We start from the raw sequence: 25973 nt of genomic DNA on the forward strand, positions 1-25973 counted from the left end.
TCACGGTACTCTGACAACATATCTGACTGGATTCAGGTCAGGAGTTTGCGTCCATGGAGCCGACCGCGCCTCTTCTGATCAAAGGAAAAAGCTGCCGCCTAAAATCTGAGCAGACTCATTCCTCCTCCTGTTCAGCCCCATGTGCTTCTTCTCGGTGTCTGAATGACTGTCACAGTCCCATCCAAGCTGCTGAACAGCAACATCTGCCCGCGGCTCAATCCAAGCATTAGACATTCATCAGTTCCTGTAAACGAGACCTTTTCTCCACCACTTACCTGCACTGTCGTATTGTTATTGGAGCTTTTAGAGTATATTTCCATATTATATGGCTATACCAAAAAGACCAAAATCCATGTGATTATGATAAAATAAGACTACATACTCCAAACGTCCATCCAGATGGTGTTTAGTTCCTTTTTGAGCCTAAATAGAACCCCAGCAACGGGCGCGATGGGCAAACATTAACAAACATGGCGCCATTTACTGGCAGTACCGCTATTAGAAAGCCAGTTGGTCACACAGTTTTCCAAGAGCAACTTGAGTTTCATCCCTCCTGGAATCAAACATCTTGCACCTTTTTACACCTTATCTTGGACTTTCCTTTTTTTCACCACTACGGTGGGAGTTCCCCATTTGCTCGCCTCCATCGCTTCGGCTTGTTGAGCAATGGTGCGCAGTGACGTAACCCCGGTCACATGCAGTGTTGTATAAAGTACTGAAATCTCAGAGTCAAGTAAAAGTATAGGTACCGCTCCAAAATATGACTTTGGTAAAAGTCCAAGTCACTGACTGAAATGTTACTTGAGTTAAAGTCTTAAAGTATCTGAAATGTCTTGTACTTAAGTATGACAATTACTGTAAAAATAGATGTACTCAAGTAAGGTAATGAAAAGTATAAGTAAAAAGTAAAACAAAGCAAATGCAATTTGAATGACATTTTTTACATTTTGGTAAACTTTGAAAGTCAAATTCACTTAAAATAATATAAACAACCAAGTGCAGGAGAAATTTAGACCAAGTTTAGACAGAAAATACAACCTTTTTGTAAGCTTTTAGTATTTCTTCTTCAAGTAAGGTCAGTGGTATACAAATTGCGTGCGTCTCTCTCTGTCTCTTTTTTTGTAACGAGTAACTAAACCAAACATTGAAAATGTATCAGAGTAAAAGTATGCAATTAACTTTCGAAAATATAATAAAGTAAAAGTGAAAGTTATCAAAAAAATTATACTCGAGGAAAGTATAAACTACTCCAAAATATACTTAAGTACAGTAGTGAAGTATTTATACTTTGTTACTATACAACACTGGTCACATGATGTTGTAATAGTAAATAATATACACAGAAAAGGCTATATTCACTAACAAACTGTGCAAAAAAAAACAAAAAAAAAAACAAAGCTTAAAAGACAAAAATAACTACTGGAGCAGCAGGACATGATAATCTTTCCGAAAAACGTTGTATGCGACCAAAGTGAGCTACTGATGTATAAATTTAAAATATGTCAAAAAACCTCAACATGTACTTTAAAAAAAAAACGATAAAAGGCATCACGTTGTAACGTGAAAGCTTTGTTGTTCAAACAATGTAATTTTCATCTTTGTACAACATTTTATCATGTTGGTGCGTGAAAGACGTTTTGTGGTCATGTGAAAAACATCTATATTGTGATGAGGTGATAATATATTTCTCAAACAAGAAAAATGTATCATTAGGACAATAAAGCTTTCACGTAATAACGACATACAGCTTTATTTTTCTTTTGCCCGGGTGGCAGCCCTAAGTCTCTATTCAGATCAGCTGGAGCAGTGGTCACAATAATCTCTCTGACAGTGATGCATGAAATATTGGCATTAACATCAACGTTGGTCATGTGATATTTATTTGGTCATGTGACAATTATGGTGATGCAGTGCAGGATTGTGGGGTGTTTAACTGAAACAGTGAAGCAATGTCAGCAGTGCGGTTTTCTTTAAAATTAAAGGGTTTCTGGTTGAAAAGGTACAGCTGAATGCATAATATCTGTAATATTGTTAAAAATCGGTTATCAGCCATAACAGCAATATTAATATTGGACACTGGTATCGGCCTAAATGTTCGTATCGGTGCATCCCTGATCGACTTTTAGGCATCATGTAAAATAATATTACAGAAACAGAAAGTGGAAACAGATAGTGTGAAAAATGCGAGTTAGAAGTGTGAAGAATTTTCATCCTTATGTTGTTTTGTTCAAGGTTTTTTAACAGTCTTTGGACTCTTTGTGTGACTTGTTTTGATTAAAATAACCCCGGGGTCCACTGAACGTGGCAGCAGTGCAGCTGTGCCGTGTTTTCTGCCAGGCACCCTACTCCTCCAGGAGGGTTTCAGAGCGGAGCGCCTCCGTAGGACTCGGTCATTGCGCAATAGTATTGCAATTGTAGGCTATAAATAAAATATAAGTCGTCGTCCATGGTGTCAAGAATCGAGTGAGATCCTCTGGTGGCTTGGTGCTGGAGCCGAAGCTCCAAAGCTGAAGCTGGATCCAAAGTCTGCACCCATAGTCTTTTACTTGACTTCCTGCCTCAAATATCTGATCTGCTCCAGAGTGAGCAGCAGAAAGAGAACATCCTTGTCGACTTGTTGGTCAAACCTCCAGTCAGTCGAGGCAGATGAGCGTTCACACTGAGCCTGGTTCTGGTTCTGCTGGAGGTTTTCCTCCCTGTTAAAGGGGAGTTTTCCTCTCCACTGTCGCTTCATGCATGCTCAGTATGAGGGATTGCTGCAAAGCCATCAACAATGCAGACGACTGTCCACTGTGGCTCTACGCTCTTTCAGGAGGAGTGAATGCTGCTTGGAGAGACTTGATGCAACCTGCTGGGTTTCCTTAGAGAGGAAACTTTCTGACCAACCTGTCTGGAGGATTTGATTGAATTTGACTTTGTAAAGTGCCTTGAGATGACATGTGTTGTTAATTGGCGCTATATAAACAAAATGGAATTGAACTGAATTGAACAGCCGCACATTTTAGAGAAGCAGCAAGTGGCGTAGCATCTGGGAGGCTTCAGAAACGCACAGCGGCACACTGGGTGGAACCGCTCTGACTGACTAGAGTTGCTGCGATCAGCTGCGTAGGCGCAGCGTAGGCACGGTGTAGACATGGCGAGGCGTAGCGAGGCACTTCGGCGTTCAGTGGAACCCCCGGGTAAGGCTGCCATGTACAGTCTGCTTTTCTGCTGATGGAAATGTATAATGTTACAGGTTTTAAAGTGGCTTGATTATGTTTAAAAGAAAAATAATGTTTTAAATAAATAATTTCTCATACTTTTGGGCTTCACTGAAAACAAAAACAAGGCAAGTTTATTTGTATATGAAGAAAATGAAGAATTAACAGACAAATCATGACTTTATATTAGTAACAAGCACCTCCAAATGCTTTATAACCCATGGGGGCTTCCTCTTTGGGAGAGCTACCATGAAGGTGATCTGTGCTACAGGAGACTCTTACAACTGGACTGTTTTTTTTTTTTCATTAAGTGATTTCTGATGTTAACATATGTGTGAAACAGAGTGATATACTACAGGGACGGAGCAGAAGAGCAGACACGAAGCTTTCAGCAGACTTCAGAAACACTGTAGTGAACAGCTGACTCCCTGGAGAACAAAGAAGATATTGTCTAAGAAAATAAACTGTAGATTAGATTTATATCCAGGAAGCGTTTGGTGGAGAGATATGAGGCGGTATGAAAGCTCGAGAGAATTAAAGGATAAAGAGATCAAAGCCACAAACACTGCGGCTGAGGGAGAGAAATGAGGGGAAAAATACGTTCTTACCTATGAAGAGCTGGCTGTTGAGCTGCAGGTGGATGTGTCCGTCAGCCGGAGCCTCCTGGGTGGAGACAGGAAGATCGTCCAGGCGGAGGGACGCCTCCTTCACGTTCCGTTCGGCTCGGACTCGATGCCACCGGTCGTCGTTGAGCGGGTAGCTCGAGTCGACGCGAACCTCCAGCGGGCCGTTTCCAACATCGAAGGAAAAAACAACCTGAGTGGAGGCTGAAATAAAAAAAAAAAGATATTTACACTTCAACGTTCCTCCTTTCTGATAAATAAGTTCAGTTAGAGATAAAATGAGTCAGAATTTATTTTAACTTTTAAATGTCACAAAAGCCTGAAAGTGCTTTGGCATTATTTTAGGCTATGTAGCTTTAACTATTGAGCTATTGAGCCAATTATTGAGTGAACACAAACCTAAAACCATAGCATAGCATTTGGTGCCGGATCTAAATGTGCTGGATTATCTAAAATCTGCAGTCACACTTAAGTGTTTCTGCTCAAATAAATTCAGGATAAATCAGCTAAATATAACCCAAGGAAACAACAAAAAGTAGTTTTCAAGTGATGATTTAATTTATTAGTGTGAGAACAGCAATTCAAACCAACTTGGCCCTCTGTTAATGAGTAATTTTCCCCCAAACTTAATTGGTTGTGCTCGTCTCGGCAGCAACAACTGCCACCAAACATTTGCAGTAACTAGCAACCTTTTGCACCGCTGTGGAGGAGTTTCAGCTTCTTCTACTTCTCAGCAAAATAGCTGTAATTCTGCCACATTTGAGGACTTTCAAGCATGAATGGTCTGTTTAAGGTCATACCATAGCTTCTCAACTATATTTAAGGTCGGACTTTGACTAGGCCACTCCAAAAGCTTCATTTTGTTTTCCAGAGCAATTCAGAGGTGGACCTGCTGGACAGACATGGACCAGTCTGGATGCATCTGGAAAGTTTGCATTTGCCAACATCTATTCAGCATTGGTTATATATCCTTGGCTGAAAGCGCTGAAAAGTTTCAAGTGGCGATTATTAAACACAAGACTCACAGCAAAGGTTTCACAGAGCCGGAGGGATTTATTTATTTGGAAAAATAAACTTTGTAACTCAATCAAACTGCTAGGCTGAAAATATCTCTGCTAGATGCCACTACGCCATTAAGCAACTATATATGATGTATGGTGCAAATCTCAGCTGGTTGGGAATCGTGTAATCTCAGCGTACAGATAGTCATATCAGCCAGTTCTGACAGCATAGAGTAAAACATTACTCTATAAAAAACCAAGGGGGGGAAGAGAAAAGTCCAACACACCTCTCTAACAACTGCTTCACAACACTCATGTTGTTTATATTCCAAGAAGAAGAAAAAAAATCTAAGGAAAGACGCCCACCCTTCTTGTTTGAGAGGCCGAAGACGTATAACCCAGAGAAGATGAAACACCATGCCAGCATCTTGGAGTAACTTCATTTCTTAACAATTGTTCTCAGAGCGATCTGAGGCGGACACCGCGGAGCAGAAACAACCGCACTGACGGAGATTTCCCAGAGGAGAGAGGCCGTTGGTGCATCTCTGTTCCTGTATTAGGTTCTGATTGGGTCACCTCAAAGAAAAATGCAGCGCAACAATAGAACTGCCAGCCGACCTCAGACTGAATAGACTGAATAATAGACAGAGACGGTTAGATCCTAATGCACGTGATACATGGATAATATATATGGGGGTATTTTAAGCATCCTTCACATTTAGGGGGGCACTGGGCAAAGATGTAAAAATAAAATGGGAACCCAAAGTGTTATAGGGAGGATGCAGAGATATGATAATGATGATGATGATGATGATGATATTTTAACGAAAACTAAAACTTAGAACGGCAGAGGGGAAACACGTGATCCAGGAAGTAACCACAGAGCATCACAGAAAAGTCGAACAGAGCGTCAGAGCAACAGAGCGTAACATAAGCATCCAGCAACAAAGTAACAGAAACCAGGGACTTACGTACAAGCGGGTAATAATCAAATACATGACTAACAGGTGAGAACAATCGATGAAAACCAATCAGCTGAGGCAGGAAACTGAGGAAGGCACAAAAACAGAGAATATAACTATCCACAAATGAGAACAGAATAACTGGATCACGACCTAAACTGCTTTACTGCAGTAGCGTAATCTTACGCAACCTTTAATTTTAGTGAATCTTTTCAGAGGTGAAAACAATAACTGTTTTATAAAATGACTCCAGGGATAGACGTCAGTGACTTTTCCTACCCTATAACTGTCCGTCTATCAATCATCTTCCTCTTATCTGAGATCAGGTCATGTGGGCAGCAGGTCCAGGAGGGAAACCTGGACAACCCTCCACCTCATTCTGGGGGATCCCAAGGCACTCCCAGGCCAGACAGGATATAGTAAATGTAATATCATCTTTATTGTCATTGAAACATACATTGCAACAAAATTTGTTCTCTGCTTTTAACCCATCACCCTTGGGGAGCAGTGGGCTGCTACTGTGCGGTGCAGTCTGGGTCTTGCTCAGAGAGCAAGCGCTGGGGTTCAAACCAGGTACTTGCATCCTTCTCTAAGGATGTCACATGTCGCACATCAACATGCCACATGTGGCAAGGGGAAGCTGGAATTGAACCCACAACCTTCTGATTGCCAGACGACTACTCAAGCCACAGTCACCCACAAGTCCCTCCAGCATGTTCTGGGGCTTCCCTGGGGGATCCTCCCAGTGTAATGTGCCCATAAAACACTCAAAGGGTGGCGCCCAGGTGGAATCCTGATCATGTGTCCAGACCACCTCTACTGGCTCCTTTCGATGCAGAGAAGCAGTGGCTCTAATTTGAGCTCCTCCACATAACAGAGCTCCTCCCTCTGTCTCTAAGGCTGAGCCCAGCCTCCCTCTGGAGGAAGCTCATCTCTGCCGCTTTTATCCGAGATCTGGTTCTTTTCAGCCATGAGCCATACCTCTTAACCATAGCTGAGGGTCAGGATGTAGACGGACCGGTACAACGAGAGCTTTGCTTTTTGGCTCAGTTCTTTCTTCACAACAGACCGGATCATCCGCATTAGAGCAACCTGGGCTCTCATACCACCTGAGCAGAGCTACAGACTGATGGACTCCATGCCACGCCGCATTGATGCAATAATCCAGGGAAAAGGAGCCTCGACTAAGTACTGAGTGCTGTACATGCTCATACTTTACATGCTTATACTTTACATGCTCATACTGGTGGCCAACATTTCTGGGTATCCTTTTTTTTGTTTTTGTCTTAAGTAATATTCAAATTTTCTGAGTTACTAAGCTTGGGGTTTTCATAGGTCGTGAGTTATAATCAACAAAATAATTAAAAAAAATAAACATTTGAAATTGATCAGCCTGCGTGTAATTAATACATATAATATACAAGTTTAACCTTTTGAATGGAAGTACTGAAAAAAAATCGACTTTTTTCTGATATTCTAATTATATGACCAGCACCTGTACATAGAAATGGTTAACCAGGCCCAAAGCTGTGCATCATCTCGGCCCCAGAACCAAATCCTGTAGAAAACCTCTGATATGAGATGAGCTGAAGAAAAGAGAGACCGTCCAGGACTTTGGTTGATCTAAAGAAATTGTGCAAAGGAACAGATGAAGGCTCTTCTCTTTGTCTGCACCATCTTCTGAAATGTTACAGGAGAACACTGAGTCCTGTCCAAAAGCACAAAGCTTTGCCAGCACATTAGCAAACATGGGGATTTCTGTCTACTAAATGAGTGAAACCAGATTAAATATTGATTATTTCTAAATGTTTCTAAGCGAACTTCTCTCACTGCAATAAAATATGTATCTATTTTAGGATACATCCTCACCCAGGGTCTGAGTCTATCTGGCATCCTGTGTCATTCAAACAATAATTAAAAATCTTGGTAGAATACAGATATAAGAAACCAAAACAGAAGTAGCAACACAAGGAGGTACTGATGCATCTTTAATTTCCATATACACAGTGTGTCCTTGTGACATTTAATTTTTTGGTCCAATTATGCTGATGACAGAGTTCGTTTTTTAATGAGTTTGTTTTAAAAGAAGATTGGTTATAAGGTGTTTTCTTAATAAATAAAGGAGTCACTTTCTATCAAACAAATTTTTTTTTTTTATTCTGGAGACCATTCCAAAGCCTAAACACAAGACTAATATAAAAGTTGAAGATCAAATGCATAAAAACGCTCAAAGTGTAATATTTAGAACCTTTTCTTTGGTCTGGAGTTGCTTTAGGTTTGATTCTCTAAAAAGAGCTTGAACAAATGCTTAATGAACCTGAATGAAAACATGGTAACTAGGTGTATAATTCACACTTAATCTGATTTCAGAAGAGAGATGTCAGCCCGAAACACTTTCTATTTTTAATTAAATGTTAAATATAATTTTTTTCTGTTTACTTTTTTTTGTTATCAGCGCAGTAATCACACAAAAGGTTTCAGTTTAACAAATCTAGGAACCAGGTTTAATTTCCTAATTTTCTCAGCAGCAGAGACATAACTGTAAATTTATTATAATATTTTTTGTGACAAAATAACAATTAATTAGGGAAATTTGTTAACAAGTAACCAGAAATGCCTAATTGGGAGAGGAAGACCCAAATTCAGGCAGAGAGCATCCAAAAGTAAAACGATTTGATGAAAATCGTCTGCAGTCCATGAATCAAGAAGATGAAAGAGAGGGCAGGAAACAGCGATCCAAAGGACACCAAACAAGAGACTCCAGTAGAAACTGAATGAACCAGGGGGCAATATATCCTTAGGGGAGATGATCATTGGACCAAGATAGAAGATTGATACTAACAGGGCGAGAGCAGCTGAGTTATAAACCTAAGAACAGAGACAGAGGGAAACTAAAAGCAACAGAAACTAAACCCACGCAGATCCGTGGCAGACTTTTTACGCCCCACATGTTCCCATGCTGAACTGGTGCTAGTACCATTAAAATCAGGTTCTTGTCCAAAAAGACTGGTAAGAAATGCTATAGATGGTATTTGCATTTAGCTGGGAATAAAACAATGAATCTATTTTTACATCTAGAAAAACACTAGACCGCGTCCTCACTAAGACTAAGAAAGTAGAGCCCATCACCCCAGTTCTAAAGTCCTTACACTGGCTCCCTGTATCTCAGAGAATAGACTTTAAAATACTTCTGTTAGTCTATAAATCCTTAAATGGCTTAGCTCCTAAATACATCACAGACTTGTTATCAGTGTATCAACCATCCAGACCACTCAGGTCTTCTGGCTCCAGCCTACTCTGCATACCTAGAACCAGAACCAAACAAGGAGAAGCAGCATTTAGTTCCTATGCTCCAATTATCTGGAACAAACTTCCAGAAAACTGTAAAAGTGCGGAAAGCCTGAGTTCTTTTAAATCAAGATTAAAAACACATTTGTTTAAAATTGCCTTCAACTGTTCTAGTTAACTGAATCACCACTTTTTTGTTCTATTTTCTATCTATATTTTATTCCTACTTGCTTTTATTCTGTTTTATTTTGCTATATTTTAATCATGTAAAGCACTTTGCATTGTCTTTGTACTGAATTGTGCTATATAAATAAATTTGCCTTGCCTTGCCTTGCCTAGATGTAAAAAAACAGAAAAAAAAGAAACACCAAATAAAATGTAAAACCAGCTCTTGTTATTTTAGCAGAATTTGTTGCTCAGCGCCATTTAAAAATGATTTAATAAAGACAAAGTGTCACAATAATGCTAACTGCAGTAACTAGTAATGCTCTAAATATGACAGAAGATTCCTCCTTTGTCATTTAACATGTTAGATTAGAACTTAATTTCTTCTTTTTATTATTTAAACTGTTTTCTGATGTTCTGCTCAACTGGAGCTCATAGGAAAAGCCAAGTTTAAATCCCTTTCTTGCCCGTATAACCAAAACATATTCCCTATGTGGCCAGGGGACTCGTGTAAGGGTGAAGCCTTTATATTCCTACAGAAGACCCAAAGGGTTTGCCTACGCCGGAGCCACCTGTTTTAGAGCAGGTTGACTAATTATCTAGCTGTGTGCTACTTCGAGCTCATCCCCTAAAGCCTCCGTAACATTTACAAACTTTAATCAGGATAACAAACCCACAGATATGTTTTCTAAATATCCATCATATATTAGGGGCCGAGGTAAGACTTACATAGGGGGCCGAACTCTGTTTGACTCATATGCTTTCCATACAAAGAGCTGTTTATGAGTCCATGTCATACCTTTACCTATATAACCCAAAGTAGTCTGTGTGGGACCCAAGCAATACGGTTTTGTTTTCCAACACAGGACCCAGGTGATTTGACCATGTGGGCCACATCTCTTTACTAGTTTAAAGCATAAATGCCTAACCCAGCTACTAAGCCCAAAGGCTTCCTTTGAATCGACTGGAGACTCAGCTAAAACCATAAAAGGGTACAAAAGTCACTTCAATGGAGCTTGAGCTTTTCAGCAACAATAACACGCTTGTAGCTGACTAAGTCTGAGACCGGCACCCACTTACATCTTCACTCCTCTACAAAAGTATCTACTTCATTCTAATGTCCACTGACCACACCATGCAAAAAAAGCACTCAGGTACTCAAGATACAGTTTATGACCAAGTTTGTGTTCTGGTGGGCCTGGTTTCAACAAACGTAGCAGCGCCGAGCGACACATTGCTAATGAAAGCCAATAAGATTCTGAATCCACCGCAGTCAAACTCATTAGCATAATTCTGTTTGTTATTTTTACCATTTGTTTGTATATATAGTTTGACATTAGAGTGTGTAAATAAAGAGTGCTGGAAAAAAAGTTGTGTTTTTTGGGGGGCGGTTTGTGCTTTTATGACCAAATATATATTAGCATCCCACATTTGTTAATTTCAAGAATAAATTCAAACTTTCAAAAATTGTGCCAAACTGTGCCAAAATGGCACAGTAGGGGTCCGTCTTGATTTTTTCAATCTAAACACGTACTGTATTTTTTGGACCATAAGGTGCACCGGATTATAAGGTGCACTAAATAATAATGTGTGTATATCTCTCCTCCCCTTCAGGTCCACAGCTCTCTATCCGTCTCTGTCAGGAGGACAGAGTAGTTGGACTACACTGCCCTGTTTCTAAGATAAAGCCAAAATAAACTTAACTCTTATATTGAAATAACTTACTAGGTTTATTTTTGCTAGTGCGTTCTCCAGGTACGGGCTGCATAAAGGCTTCTACATACTCTGTGCATGCTGTGAGCTGTGCTGACTCTCTGCAGACGTTTTACCTTCATAGTCCAGCGTACTGTTGTCTATATTCCTGGACTTTCTGCCAGTGGGACAAAGTGGCAGAACAGATGGTAAAATGTGTGATTAGCTAGCTGAGCACCTAGAACAGAGAGGGACTGAGATGCTGCGCATCCTGCAGACCGCCTGCTTGGAGCAGCTCAGTGTATCAAGCTCTGTGTCACATATTAAACAGTTTGATGTGAAGCGGTGGTAAAAATTGAGCTCTGCATGTAGTAACTGTATGCATAGAGTCCGCACAGAGTCCGCCTCGAGTACGTGTGGACCTTTGCAGACTGAATGCACTTCTAGTTTAGACATTACAGTCAGGCAGTCTTGTAGACAGCTCATTTTATCACATTTTTTGAGTGCATTGTACCACATAAAATCTGTCAGTAAGCACAATTTTAATCATATATAAGGATCACCGGATTATAAGGCGCACTACCAACGTTTGAGAAAATTTAAGGATTTTAAATAGTCCTAAAAATACCGTATATAGCTTGTTGTGTGGACACCAAAGTTGCTACCGATGTTACCAACATGTTGTGGTTTACTGTGTTTATTTCCTTCTTTACAGCAAAAGTAAGAAGTTTTGTGTGTGAACATAGGCGTTATTCTCTTTTGGGGGGGTGGGGCATTCAAATCTCATTTTCTCAGGCCCAGGATAATTTACTCTCAAATTTTCACATCCACATCATCTGCCACCACCTTTATGTTAGTTGATAACAAGATTAGCAGTTCAGGTGTTGTACAAGTTGGGAAATGCCTTATAAAGTATGAGTATGCATTTTTTGGAAAATAGACCCTCAGGCGTAAGACGTTTGGGTCCCGTTTAGTTGTAGACCATTGTGGGTTTTAAAAATAAAGTAACAAACAGCCTATTTGGAGCTCGTTTTATTTCTAGATCTGCATCATCTAAAGGTATCCCATGCGGGGCCCCCAAAACACATGAAATTAATTTGCTTTTAGCTAATGCCAATACACCAATTACCCAGCTGTGTAACAACTCAGGCCTTCCCTGAATGTGTTGCCCATTTTAAAAGAAATGCATTCATCCTACCAAATGTATTTAATCACGAGGGTTTTATTTATATGAAGAGGGTCCAGGCCCCTTTTCATATCATTCAGACAAAATGAGATGTACTGAGGGGCCTCACTTTCTCAAGATTTCTCAAGATCCGACATAAGGATGTTGGCCAGGCAGTTTCACATCAAAAGGCACACCATTCCCCCCCCCCCCCCCCCCCCCCCCCCCCTACAGGATTTTCTTCAACCAGACAGAGACAGTATTTTGTGGGTGTGGGCAGATTAAAGCTGCCAGGTTTCACTGACACATCGTCCTAATCCGCGTCAAATCCCCACCCTCCGGCTCCCACGGCACTCACAGCTCAGTTCGATGCGGATGAAGTCTTTGATGCCCAGGTTTTCCAGGAACACCCCGAAGGAAGCCGTGGTCTTAAAAAAGAAGGAGACGTCTGCGCTCAGCTCGCCGTGGAAGGTGGGGAAGTGGAGGTACGACGTCTCCTTGTCGAAGAATGCAGCGTTCCAGAAGTTCTCTGGGAAATATGAGAGTTTGAAGTCACACCACAACCAGCAGAACTGACCTGTTAGCTGACCGTTTTGATAATTATTCACATTTTAGGGTTAAAATCAGAGACTTACTAGAGTTAAAAGGAAAAAAAGGAGCTTCCTTGCTATGAGTTACCTAAACATCCTTTGAAAGAGAAGCGAAAATCTAACTCTGAACCTTGAAAGGAATTTTTTTTTTTTACTAAAATGTATTCACTCCTTAAGTGGCATATGACTCTAAAATTACTCATGCGTGTTATTTAAAAAGCAGAAAATATCAAAAGGGATTTACATTGGTGTGCTGAAATTTTAGGACAATCCCTCATTTCTGTACAGTTTTATTTAAAGGAGCCCAGCTTTCTTATAATCTTGTGAATTTAAAATTAACTTAATTTCAAACTAATTACTCGATCTACAGGCTTCTAAAAGTCATTCAATGTTGTTTTCTTGCTAATTAGAAATAAAATCTCCATCTGCATCAATGGCATGTGCTGGGGGGAAGTTATTCTTTGTTGGGGGGCTGCAAATGGCCCACGGTCCAAACTTTAGACACTTCAGGGCTACAACAAGAATGAGCAGATGGTAAAAAAAATAGTCAAGATGAAACCTATCCAGCTTTAGGGAAATATGCAAATAAGAGCAGCTTTATGCAACATATTGAAACAGTTCAGGTAAGCAAGGAAGAGATGGAGTATAAAGCACATTTAAATAAGGTGGTAAAGCCCAGGCAACGTCATAAGTGGACTAATTGAGGCCTGACATAATGACCAATTTTTCTTAGATTGTTTCATTTCTAAAAAGAATTGATAAACCTGAACCACTAAACGTTGGGACTCTGAATTAAGCTCAAAGACGATGACGTTTTAATCCAAACCTAATCATTATCGACTGTAATGCCTGCTGAGGGAGAATGGTCACTGCGTCGTAGAGCAGCGATGGACTTACTGTCACCATGGCACTGCAGCGATCCCACCCTGTAAGCCGCTTCTGAACCCGGCCTCCAAACGTCACCGAGCACCAGGGATCTGACCGGCAGGCTGTCCTTGTGGGAAATAAGGCCCGAGTCTTCGCTCCTTAGGGAGGAGAGGAAAGAGTTGCCATAGTGGAAGAGGCAAACTGGCAAGGAAAATTTTTAGAAAAAAAGAGATTGCAAGAACAGATGGAAGTAAGAGGGAGACGTGATAAATGAGGTAAAAAGGAGACGTGATGGAGGCAAATGGAGAAGGATGGTAAACAAGATGTAAGAGGAGAGAGAAAAGTTTGAGGAGTAATTAAGGGCAGTAGATTGAAAATAAGTTTGATTTAAAAGAAGTTAGATAAGGGAGAACAAAGGAGAAGATGAGAAGCAGGAAGGTGAGAGTAAAATGAAACGAAGCTGCAGGATAAATGACTTTTTCATGCTTTCTCATGTATCCTAATTAGACTAATTAGCTCGCATGCAAGCACAACAAGAACAGCATGATTCGGATCTGAGCGGATCTTTATTTATCTATTTATTTTTCTCCTGGGGACGACATCTTGCTATTCAGCCAGACTGTGTACAACCTGACAGTTAACACTGAGTGCGTGCCTCTGCTGCGACGGCCGTCTCCCAAAGAGCGCGCCGGGTGGACAGCCGAGTGAGCGGATCTGTCCATTTACGCCCGTGTTCAGATAATCTGCGCGTCACTCTCTCTGTCAGCTGAGAATTTATCTGACGGCCGGAGCAAGTGGCGTGGAGAAAGTCTCGGTATGGAGAGGTTTTTATCGTCAGGTGCAGCAGCAAAGCGAGGCATTTTTATTATCTACTCAGGTTTGTTGTTTTTCGCTGGCGTACAAACATCTTGCTAAGGTTACCAGAAGTCGAGCACCAGTAGGAACAAAATGATAAGAAATGCATGCATTAGGAGTCATCATTACCACTCCAGCCGGTCGGCGTCGCAGTTACAGTAGAGCTGTGGGTCCACGCAGTCGCCCTGCAGGCCGCAGGCACACTGCTGGCTGCCTGGATGAGCTCCGCCCCAGTAAGTCTGGACCCGGCCGAGCCCGGGACCACCGAGCCACCAGCTGAACGGAGACCCCTCTGAAACAAATACAACGCCCTTTAGTTTTTATATTTGCCCTTTTTTGGCGCTTTTTCTGACGGAGAACCTATTTATCCCATCTAGCCATACTTCTGGTACCTAACCCTCAAAGGCACAGTAGAATCCATTGGCATAAAACAAACTACAGTTTTTATTTTCTTTACTAGAACTTCTAATTCACTGAAACGGCTGCCTTAACTGTGAGCTACAGGTCCTAGGTTTGAATCCTGGCCTGGAGTCTTTCTGCATGAAGAGGAAAGACAGAAAACAATATATGGCTTCAGTTTTAAAGAAAGAGAACCCCTGCATGCACAGGGAGAACATGCAAACTCCATGCAGAAAGACCACAGGGTGAGATTTGAACCCAGGACCTTCTTGCTGCAAGGCAACAGTACTACCAACTGCTCCACTGTGCAGCCTAAAAATAATAAAAGTTTTATGCAAATTATGCCTAAATTTGTTTTAAACCAGCCATTTGGCAAGCAGCTATAATTATACCTACTTATAATTATACTGTCATACTTTCCCATGAGCAAAAGGGAGCAGAAAGAAGATAAAATCTTATTTTATCTGCCCTAAATCACACATAGCTGGACTCTACTTACTAATTAGGGAATTTCTAAAGGTTATTGATTGACCTGGATTTTATTTAGGAGTCCCAAAGTAAAGGAGGATAATTTTTTCTTTTTTTTTAATTGCAACTGATTTTGAAAAGCATTTAGTATTTTCGTTTACACTTTATTTGAAGGGGTGTACATAAGACTGACATTACACTGTCATAAACATGACATAACACCTGTTATGAACATAAATTACTCTTTATGAATGTTTAGGACTGTTGTGATTAATTAAAGCAAAGTTGACATTGTTTAAAATGTCTTTGTTATGACAAGCCCTTAACCTAATCCCAAATCAAGCCCTTAATTTAACCTAATCCCAAATTAAGACCTAAATTTAACCTAATCCCAAATCAAGCCCTTAATTTAACCTAATCCCAAATCAAGACCTTAATTTAACCTAATCCCAAATCAAGCCCTTAATTTAACCTAATCCCAAATCAAATCCTTAATTTAACCTAATCCCAAATTAAGGCCTTAATTTAACCTAATCCCAAATCAAGCCCTAAATTTAACCTAATCCCAAATCAAGCCCTAAATTTAACCTAATCCCAAATCAAGCTCTAAACTTAACCTTGTCTCTGCTAATGTCAAGTTGTCATAACAAAGACATTTTAAACAATGTGAACTTTGCTTTAATAGTGTCATAATTTACTGAATGACAATTAATAACAGTCCTAAAAATTCATAAAGAGTCATTTGTGTTCATAACAGGTGTTATGTCATGTTTATGACAGTGTAATGTCAGTCTTATGTACACCCCTTCAAATAAAGTATAACCGTATTTTATTTTAAATTTAATTGTATACAACCTTGAGTTAGGTTATAAAATCCCGATTAGTTACACTGAATTTTGTTGTAGTGCTGTGAGCAGATGGGAAAACCTTTTCAAAGCCGCCTGCAGCGTGTCGGCACACCTTGTGTGACACTGATGCTAATACCTGATAACACGCGGACCCTTTTAGCGGGAATGCTGAGGGACAGATTGCAAAGATCTGGGATCTGCACTGGACCAGCAGGAAATGTGGGTTTATTCAGGAAACGGTCTTCATCTCAAAGCCTTCATGACTGAAGCCAGTAGTTGAAACAGAGGGATGTTTGCCAGCTCCTGGCGCCACAGCTGAAAATAAAGCTGTGATATAGCAGATGATGGCAGTATACACTGTGAAGGTGCCAAGTCAGCACTTCTGCGTTTCCCAGCACGCGGCGGGGGTTATATTGAAACCTCTATTTCTCTTCTCATCCTTACTCATCTATCACTGTCTTGCCAGGTTTCATCCAACATTTTTATTACATGACGCACAACAGAGTTGCTTCGCCTCACACATTTCTTAAATATTCTCCATGCAGAGCCGTATTAGTCTGGACAACAGCAGAGCAACAGAATTTTTTATTTTATGTTTTTCCTAGAGTGATCTGTTCATCACTTTTTGGATTTTTTAAAAAGAAAAAACACTAACAAAAACAAACATGTTAGAAAAGACTGAAGGAATTTTTTTTAAATTGAATTAAACATTTAAAGTAGAAGAAGAAGCCTGAACACCAAACTAGATGCTTGTAAAGTTGTAAACTTTGTCTTTGTGCACAACGTCTGTGGATTTTGGCCCTTCATGTTAATTCAGAGCCGCTGATAGAAATGCAAAGCTACCCGGTGATCAAAGAGATCCTATTTCTGCTTCCAACACTCGTGACCGTCGTTTTGTATCTGGGGACAGACTTCAGGCAAACTGGAGGGAAAGCTATGAAATGAGATTCTCTATTCTCGCCCCCGAGATAAGATTAGGAGATTAAAGCGATTAGGATTAGATGCTTGAATAGTGAGATCAATCTTTGAATAATTAAAATAATGTACAGGCCCAAATCCAGATAAATAAATGCACCTGAAGAGAACCTGCCTGGTTCAAAGACACACCTGCAGAATTTCTGACTAGACTGATTTACAAACTTAAACAAAGTGGTCTAATAAATTACAGAGCACAGTTATTTTCATTACAGCTTTCTTAACTCCCTACTAACTGCCAGGTACAGCTGTGAGCAATGACCAGGAGTATTTGTGTCTAAGTCTAGAGGACTGAAATTCCAGCATGAGAAATATACAAAGGTATAAGAGGCAAAGGCAATTTGGACAATTTGGTATTTGTACTACTTGAACTGTTTTGCATTTTGTTAAATTATGATTACAAACATCAGTGTATTTCATTGGTATTTTATGACATTGACTCGTACAAAGTAGTGCATAATTGTAATGTGAATAGAAAAGGATCTTAAAAAGTGGTTTTCAAAGGCAAATCTGAAAAAGTGTGGATTGCATTTGTATTCAGGGCCTGATATTCCAAGATTAAAAAAAATTGCTTAATTACTAAATTCTAGTCAACACAAAACTTATTGTTCGATTGAAACAATAAGCTTGTTATTGTTCGATTGAAATCGGAAAGAGAGGGGCATACTTAGACATGGTCCATGACCAGGACATGGTCATCAGCCTAAACTGACAGGGTATCACTCAGACAAACATCTCCTTCTTTAAAATAATTTTCAGAACTACCTTGTTTGTGATGGTAGCACAGAGTATGCTTTTTTTTCCTAGTTAGTAAAGATCTGCTCATTCTAGTTATGCCCTGACCAGAGGTGTTAAGTAACTAAGTTACTTAAGTGAAAATGTTGGTATTTATTCTTTAGAGCAGTAATTCTTTTTTCACCTACTTTTTACTTTTTCATGAAATTATCTATAGTTTTTACTCCTTACATTTGAAAATTGTCTCATTACTTCTATTTTATTTCAGCTTGTTTTTGTTCTGGTTTGTCAAAAAAAAAAAGAAATAAAAATACATAATACACAGATAAATGGCGCTACCCGAACAGACTGATTATGATCGTGGTTGGAGGCAGTACTGTGCCGAGTGGTTTGGCAAACTCCCCGACAAAAACTTAAGAATGAAAAGTAGAAGAAGTTTACATTTTTAGGATTATTTGTCATTTTCCTAATTTAATTATTTTATTAACCGCTAAGATTAATTGTTGATTTTGACAATGACTACTGTGTACAGACAACCATACCAGGATAATTGATATAAAAGGATAATGCACTAATTTTCATGTCCAGTTTTATTATCTTATATCTGTTGCCCTCATCAATTCCTGTAGCTACGCTTGGATGTTCATTTACGTTCCAATAATAAGTAAAGGGTTGTTGATAATATATCTCTGAAGTTTTACTTTTTGCACCAATACTTACAGGCACCCAGACGTGAGATGTTCTGCTCCATGAAACCCATGTTGATGCTCAGTATTGCACCTTAGTGGACCTTACATATATTTGCATTTTACTAAATGGTTTGTTTTCCATTGACATATGTGGGTGAAACAGCCAATCCCAATTATTTTCAATATTAACATCACAATATACAATTATGGTAATGGTAAATTTCCTTTTTTAAGTTTTGTTTTTCATCTCTGCTCTTAATTTTAATCATACATCTTTTTAGTGCCTCTTTTAAAGGCTTTTACAATTAAAGTTTCAGACAGTGATATTTACCAAATATCTTACTTCACTAATACGGTCAAATAGTATCAACATGATAAACAACTACTATGCAACACTTTCTGACCACCATGCAGATGAAATCGGCACAGATACTGTTTTCCACCTTGAGTGTTGAGAAGGCGGGACTTCCTGCAGTGATAGGACAGCTCCTGTTGGCAGTGCTCTGATTGGTGGATGATGGCTGCCAGTTGCTCCTCCTCAGACATGTAGTCAAAGTAAACCAACTGCTGGTTTTCCCCCGCCGAAGGGCGAACTTTGGTCAGCTCTGTGTTGTTGTGCTGCACCACCATCCATGTATTGTCATCTGGTGAAAATACCATGAGAAACTGTAATTATTACTGAAAGCGACATTGAATGGATGAATAAAACCAATATTTTTCCTCCATTGTCTTTTATTTTGTCATCCTCACCCAGACCTGGAGAATACTTTAATTCAAGTGTTTTTCGAGAAAACACAGAATCCCTGGGTTCACTGTATTTTTCGGACTATAAGGCACACTTAAAATATATATATATATATACATAAAGAGAAAACAAGTCCGCTTCTGTGCTCCAGCTGATCTTCCATGTACACAGAAAACTGGGAGCCAGTGACATCGTCGAGCCGAAAAGTTGCATGTAATTTACAAAATTACAAAAATTATTAAAAAAAGGACTAATAATTTGCGCTCCCTTATGAAAAATAAACTTAAATTTGTCCAGGGCAGACGACAAAAGAAAATTGATTCTTGTTTCTGTTGGATAGGATTCTCTCTCATAATCTTTACATTTTCTTTTCTTTCTTCTTTTTCTGTAATGTTTGCTTTATGTGTACTGCAAAAAAATTACATTTTATATACCACTTTATACATATTTTGTCTGTTTATCCACAGCTTTTGCTGGGGAGGGGCTGCTCTATGTGGGAGCCATTGTGTATATAACTTCTGAACTGTGGAAAAACACAGACTCCTTTTGTTGAGCAGATTTGTGTTGATTTATTTATGGACTTTTTTCAATACAGAAAGGAAATGTGTCATTATGTGAATGGTCTTATGTGTTCAGGAAAAAAGGGCTTCCGTTGTATTACAGGGTCTACATCCTGTAGTGTTTGGTCCTTCTGTAGCTGGTTATATAAAAAAAATCTCAGTTGGTATGGTGCATATAGCTTACAACATCATCCACGGTTGGTAGGTAGGTTCAATAGATTAGTGTAGTGAAAGCTCAGTTGGTTGGTGTTGGACGGCAGATCAGGGGTTTGCTTACAACATCAGTGGCAGGGTAATAACTCACCAAGGCAAGAGACTGAACAATACTACAGAGGTATATGAGAGAAAGAAGCATTACACAGCAATGATGCACAGAGGCTAATAGTTTTAAGTCCAGCGATGGGTCATGTAACAGAGGAAGTGATCCACGCCTACTGGTTGAATAAGCCGACTTTTCTCCACAAATGACAAATGGGACTCACCCTGAATGGCTGACAGAGGGCAGAACTGTCCTGATAATGAAGGGGACGGCCCAAAATATGGGCCAATAACCTGGACATGGATCATAAGTCCAGATAAGGCTATTGTTTTTTAAACCAAGCCGTACAAGGTCAACAGCCTTCATTGCAAACTCCACGAGACAAATTGCACAAATCTCTGTGAAATATACCAAGGAGATGCTCTGCTGTTCTACATACCCAAATAATTAACGAGTCTGGCTTTCTGGATAATCAGAAATACTATACCTCTCTCTCACGCCCAGGACTTACAAGCTTCTGCGTTACATTAACGCACAGTTTACTGAGTGTATATAGCTTCTGTATATATATAATTTTTACTTTTTATTTTACTGTATTCTTATTTTTTGTCTGCACCATCAACACCAAGTCAAATTCCTTGTAAGTGCAAACCTACTTGGCGATCAAACTTCATTCTGATTTTATATATATATATATATATATATATATATATATATATATATATATATATATGTGTGTGTGTGTGTGTGTGTGTGTGTGTGTGTGTGTGTGTGTATGTATATGCACAAACTGAAAAATAAATGCAGAACCTTTGTAAAACCATCACAGTTCTATCTATGGATCTAAGGTACAATAATTCGAAACAGGTTTGAAACGTAACAGAAGAAACACTGAAAGTCTGTGGAGCTGTAGATGACAAAGAGAGCTTTTTGATTAAAATTAACACTAATCTACAGCATATGATAAACAAGGAGGACAGGTGTGGTATAAAAGCAGAGGAGGAAGATCGTTTATTATCTGATCATGTAAAAGATTCATGAGAAACGTAGGGTTTAGCGTGTGCATTTGTCACCTGTCATGTTGCAGTAAACCAGCTGTGGCTTGATGGGTCCGCTGCCGTCCACGTCGATGTAAAAATATCCCGACGTGTTGCCGCTGTGTTTGTACGCTTCACAGGACTGTTCGTACACAGCTGGGAGGGAAAATAACGAGAACATCGTCAGAATCACCCCTGCAAAGGTTTTTCAAAAATAATCTGAGGTTCTGTTTGTGATGCAGAGCAACGGCAAATAAAACACATTTATATCTCCAAAGGAAGTCTCCACCTGTTTTATTTCCTCTCATTCACAAGCAAAATGGCTTTTATTCAACACTAAGGGTTGGTCGAAAACTGCTTTGAAACAAACCAAATAAAAGCTGAATCGATGGCCCATGTGGCAAACACCTTCAGGCTCACTTAGAGTAAATCTCAGCTAAAGGTTCCCTTCACTGTCCTTCATCTTTATGGAGCACCCAAGGCTTTAGTCAAGGCAATGGGGTCCTTTCCCCCCTTTACACACAGGTTTAAGGAACACTAACTTCTTCAGACCTACGTTGAAGAGAAATGTTGCACAGATGTTGAATAAGTCCACCAGGTTTTTATGTTAAAGACTTCATGGTCAGTCTAAGCACTTGGGTTTCAGAAAATCCCCCATTTAGACATGGAGCTACAAAAAGACAACTCTCCTTATTCTAAGCATATAGAAGTACGTCTTTCAGGACTTTAGAAATGGGTTTTTTTGTTTTAAATGTCCTCCATGGTTAAGGTGTGTTCAATGATTTATCCACAGCAGTCCATGTCTGCAGGAACATTTCTGGGAGTCTATATTTAATGAGCTCAAATTTGTGATCTCTGATTGTCGTTTTTTTCATCTCCTACTAAAACAAACTAGCTGTAAGTCCTTCTTTTTGTTCCTGAGAGAAATTCACTTTAGTTTGCTCCTCTTGAATACATTCCACACACAAACACAAGATCTGCTGATTCAGATCTTTTTACTTGAATTTTTATTCAGTCGTTTTTGGTTCTGCTGTTACAATAACTAAAAAAAGGAAAGAAGCATTGAGTTCTTCATGTTTGTCCTGGGGGCTGACTGGAGAAGCAGTTGGTAAGACTGCTGCTATGTAATAATAAATAATAATGATACATTTTATTTCAAGCGCCTTTAAAAAAACACTCAAGGACACTGTACAGGTAAAAACAATAACTGGTAAAAGCAAATCGTCATAATTAAAAGAACAACACAAACTACACACAGCAAAGTAACAGAAAATCATAATGAAGAGGTAATAATGAACATGTGGGTTTTGAGTTTTGATTTGAACAAGGGTAAAGACTCAGTGCAGATGTCAGGGGGGAGTGAATTCCAGTTTGTGAGCACAGGTCGAGAAAAAGCTCTGCTCCCCACGGTGCTAAGACGGGCGGAAGGAACAACGAGGTGAGTGGTAGAAGAGGATCTAAGTATGCAAGAGGGAGTTGAAGTTTGAAATAAATCAGAGACATATGAAGGGGAGAGATTGTGAATAACTTTAAAAGTAAGTAGGAGGATTTGTAGTGAGGTCCTGGGGTCCTTGCTGCATGGGGTTTGCATGTTCTCTCTGCGCATGGGTGGGTTCTTTCCAGATACTCCGGTTTCCTCCCACTGCCCAGAAACATGATCGCTTTATCTGTCTAATTTGCCCTTAGGTGTGTGTGTGTGGGCATGGTTGTGTGTCCCCGTGAAGGCAGCTAATGTTTAGGGTGATGCCAAGCCTGACCTCAAAGGCTTTGAGATCTTCACACAGAAGATGAATTGTCAATCATTCCGGTGGAGACATGCAAAACTGCAGGTCAGTTTGTCAGTTTTACAAAAAAAAGGCATAAGCATTTTGCAAAAAAAATAAAAAACAAAACAACTGGACTTGTCTTCCGTAGTAGAAGACGTTTCGCTTCCTCTCCAGGAAGCTTTCTCAATTCAAAAAGTGTGGAGTAATGTGCAGTACCAAGCTTTATACCATTGCCTAACAAAGGCCTTGTAATGGCTTAGATAACATGCAAATTCAACCGAAACAGGTCCACCCCTTAGTAATGGGCGGTCGTTAAAGTCATTAAGACAGCAGATTGGACCGAAACTGGTCCACTCCTCTGTAACGAGGAGTCGTTAGGGTTGTTATTGGCTTAAAGGAACAATGTTTTGATCACCCGAATGAGGATGAGAGTTAAGGTGATGATTGGCCGGAATTAATCCTATAGCTGTGTTGTAAGTTTTTGAGAAGTGGAACCTAAGGCCTCCTCCTCTGTTTAAGGTTGTTTTTTCTCTCCTAACGTAGATGGCTTCTTTCACACCCCTTTGAAACCATCCGTCTTCTTTGTCCAAAATGTGAACATGTTGGTCCTCTGAACAGTGTCCTTTGTCCTTTAGGTGTAAGTGGACAGCAGAGATTTGACCTGAGGAGGTAGCTCTCCTGTGTTGAGTCGTGCATCTTTGGAGAGGTTGTTTGGTTTCTCCAATATAAAGATCAGAACATTCCTCACTGCACTGGACTGCACACACCATTCCGCTCATCTTAGGTTTGGGGGTTTTGTCCTTGGGATTTTGGTTTCTAAGTGCATAATTATTTAAATCAGTTTATCCAATGTAAGCCTGTTTCTTCCACTATGGAGATTGAGGGTCATGTGACTCACCGCTGTGGCAGGTGGCGCCGCTGTAGCCGCTGTCGGAGCAGTTGCAGTGGAAGACGGTCCAGGTCTGACTGCAGAGGCCGTCGTGCTCACAGTGACTGGGAGAACACCTGAAAGACACAAACCGAGAAGCAGGAATTCACCAACCATTTTCCTCGCATCCTCATTAGCTCTACAATATTTCATGGAGCATCAAAGATATTTAGCCAACACGCTACGCCAAACCCACTTTACTTAAAAGCATTTTCAGTACAACTGATTAAAGGGCTAAACAGATAAAAAAATATTATGTGCAGGGTCACAGGGGGGGCTGGTGCCCATCAAGAAAAGAAAAAAGAAAGATGTTTGGGTGTCTCTGTATACGTAAGGGCTGGGTTTAAAGGATGAGAGATATCACAGTTAAAAGCGGTTAAATATGAAAAGATTAAAATTAGTTCAGTTAAATTGAACCTTGTTGCATAAGTTCCTGCATGAGCAGCAGCTCTCTGACGTCACAGCAGGCTCAACCTTAATGTTTCTGAAGACCATGCAGTAAAATTCACTCCCCTCCCCAGGAGCCTCCTCCTGCCAGAGTTGTTTCCGTTCAGGAGACCAAAGGTTTGAGAAAAAGCGACAAAGTGTTCAAAGTTTTGAAATTTCCCAGCCGTCATCTGTGAGATGCAGCGGAGAACAAGTTGAATCCGGGGAGTTTCGGGAGGAAACTAATGCCGACAACAGGAGGACATCCAAGGAGCAAAGCTGGACTCCTCAACATCTCCAAGAGACGCTCACGGTTCTGGTGAGAAGTTCTCATAAACGGATAACAGGCCTCCATGTCATCATTAATTGGGGTTTTAATGATTTACATGAACAATTATTTATTTCAGAGTGGGATGATCGTAGAACAATAGTAATGTTAGGGATTATGAGATTACAGAGACTGGACTGAGAAAGGCATTTACCCTGGAAACTGCAGACAAACAACAGTCATTCTGCCTTTTAGATTAAATATGGTAAAGTTTATGTTTCAAGAGTCTTTTTATTATTACAGGAGTCTACAATAGAAACATCATATTATTCAGGAAAAGAACTTGGAGTGACCGCAGCCAGGTCAATTCTTTAACAACAACACATTTAAAAACAAGAACTGGGTTCTTTAGATTGAATTTGTTGTGAAACCTACAGGCAAGATGAGCTTATTGGTCTAGTAGGATTTATTCAAAAAAGTAATTCATACAGGAAAATAAAGAAATAAAAAGATAAAGGAATACTCTGAAAGGATATTAGTATTGCATCGAAACTGGGAACAATGAACGGCTCTCTGATGACCTGAGAGTCTATAAGGTTTCTACTGGACCAGAAATAGAAATAACCTTTAATGGCCCTCAGAGCCCAACAACAAAATTGTAAAATAGATTTTACAAATTTGGAGCCAGTGAGCTCCGTTCCACAATCTGGTATTCTAGAGAGTTCAACGGCAACAAAGTTCAAAGAGATGAGTTTGGATATTTTCAGTTTAGCGTTGCAAGCTGATGAAGGCGTAGAACTGTTGACTGAATTGGGGTAACGACGATTCCATGTGCCATGGGAATAAAATACATAGTGGCTAATGGTTCTTTGCACCAAAATGATCATTTTTGTTTTGTTCCTACATCAAATTGGATAAAACTCTATGACTGTGAAGGACTGAAGTGACATGAGTAAAGAGATGATGACATGTTTTAGTGCTCCATGATCTGGGTTATTAGGGGAATCATCTAAAGTTGATTAAAAATGGGGCCTGCATTAGAACCTTGAGGAACCCCACATGTGGTCTTTGTCTGAACGGATCAAAGTTGCCAAATAAGATCTGAGCCAATCTAGCACAGTACCACCTAATTTTAAAGATTATAGTCACTTTATCAGGCAATTGTAGATAAACTCCTACTAATACTGTTTAAATTTCCTTTAGTAAGTTGTAACCTGACCACACTATTTTTTTTTCCATCAAAATTTTTTTTTTTCCTGGTGCACTTCTGGCAGGACACCTCACCACACTTATTGGCAGAATTGGTGGAGCTCATTTTAATTGGCTAGTTTTAATACTTTTAATTTTAATTGGCTGGTGACCTTTGGGAAGGTCATTTGAGAAACTCCTTAACTCTCAACGGCTGTCCCCACAGAACGCATTTCTGACTTGTAAGCGTCCTAATTTGTTTTATTTTGAAATT

The 25973-nt window shown here is 39.8% G+C and overlaps 1 protein-coding gene across 1 annotated transcript in view; it reads right to left on the reverse strand.

Annotated features, from left to right (window-relative positions):
* LOC105915956 (contactin-associated protein-like 4) overlaps positions 1-25973 on the reverse strand; it is a 201330-nt gene that overhangs the window by 55807 nt on the left and 119550 nt on the right. Inside the window, exons 11-17 of the mRNA XM_036138619.1 lie at positions 23788-23894; positions 21160-21279; positions 18966-19166; positions 14538-14700; positions 13584-13711; positions 12455-12625; positions 3809-4027 (exon numbers count right to left, since the gene is read on the reverse strand). Coding sequence (XP_035994512.1) covers positions 3809-4027; positions 12455-12625; positions 13584-13711; positions 14538-14700; positions 18966-19166; positions 21160-21279; positions 23788-23894 — 1109 coding nt within the window. The remainder of the gene's footprint in view (positions 1-3808; positions 4028-12454; positions 12626-13583; positions 13712-14537; positions 14701-18965; positions 19167-21159; positions 21280-23787; positions 23895-25973) is intronic.

The sequence above is a fragment of the Fundulus heteroclitus genome, chromosome 6, assembly GCF_011125445.2.
Source record: "Fundulus heteroclitus isolate FHET01 chromosome 6, MU-UCD_Fhet_4.1, whole genome shotgun sequence".
Classification (NCBI taxonomy): domain Eukaryota; kingdom Metazoa; phylum Chordata; class Actinopteri; order Cyprinodontiformes; family Fundulidae; genus Fundulus; species Fundulus heteroclitus.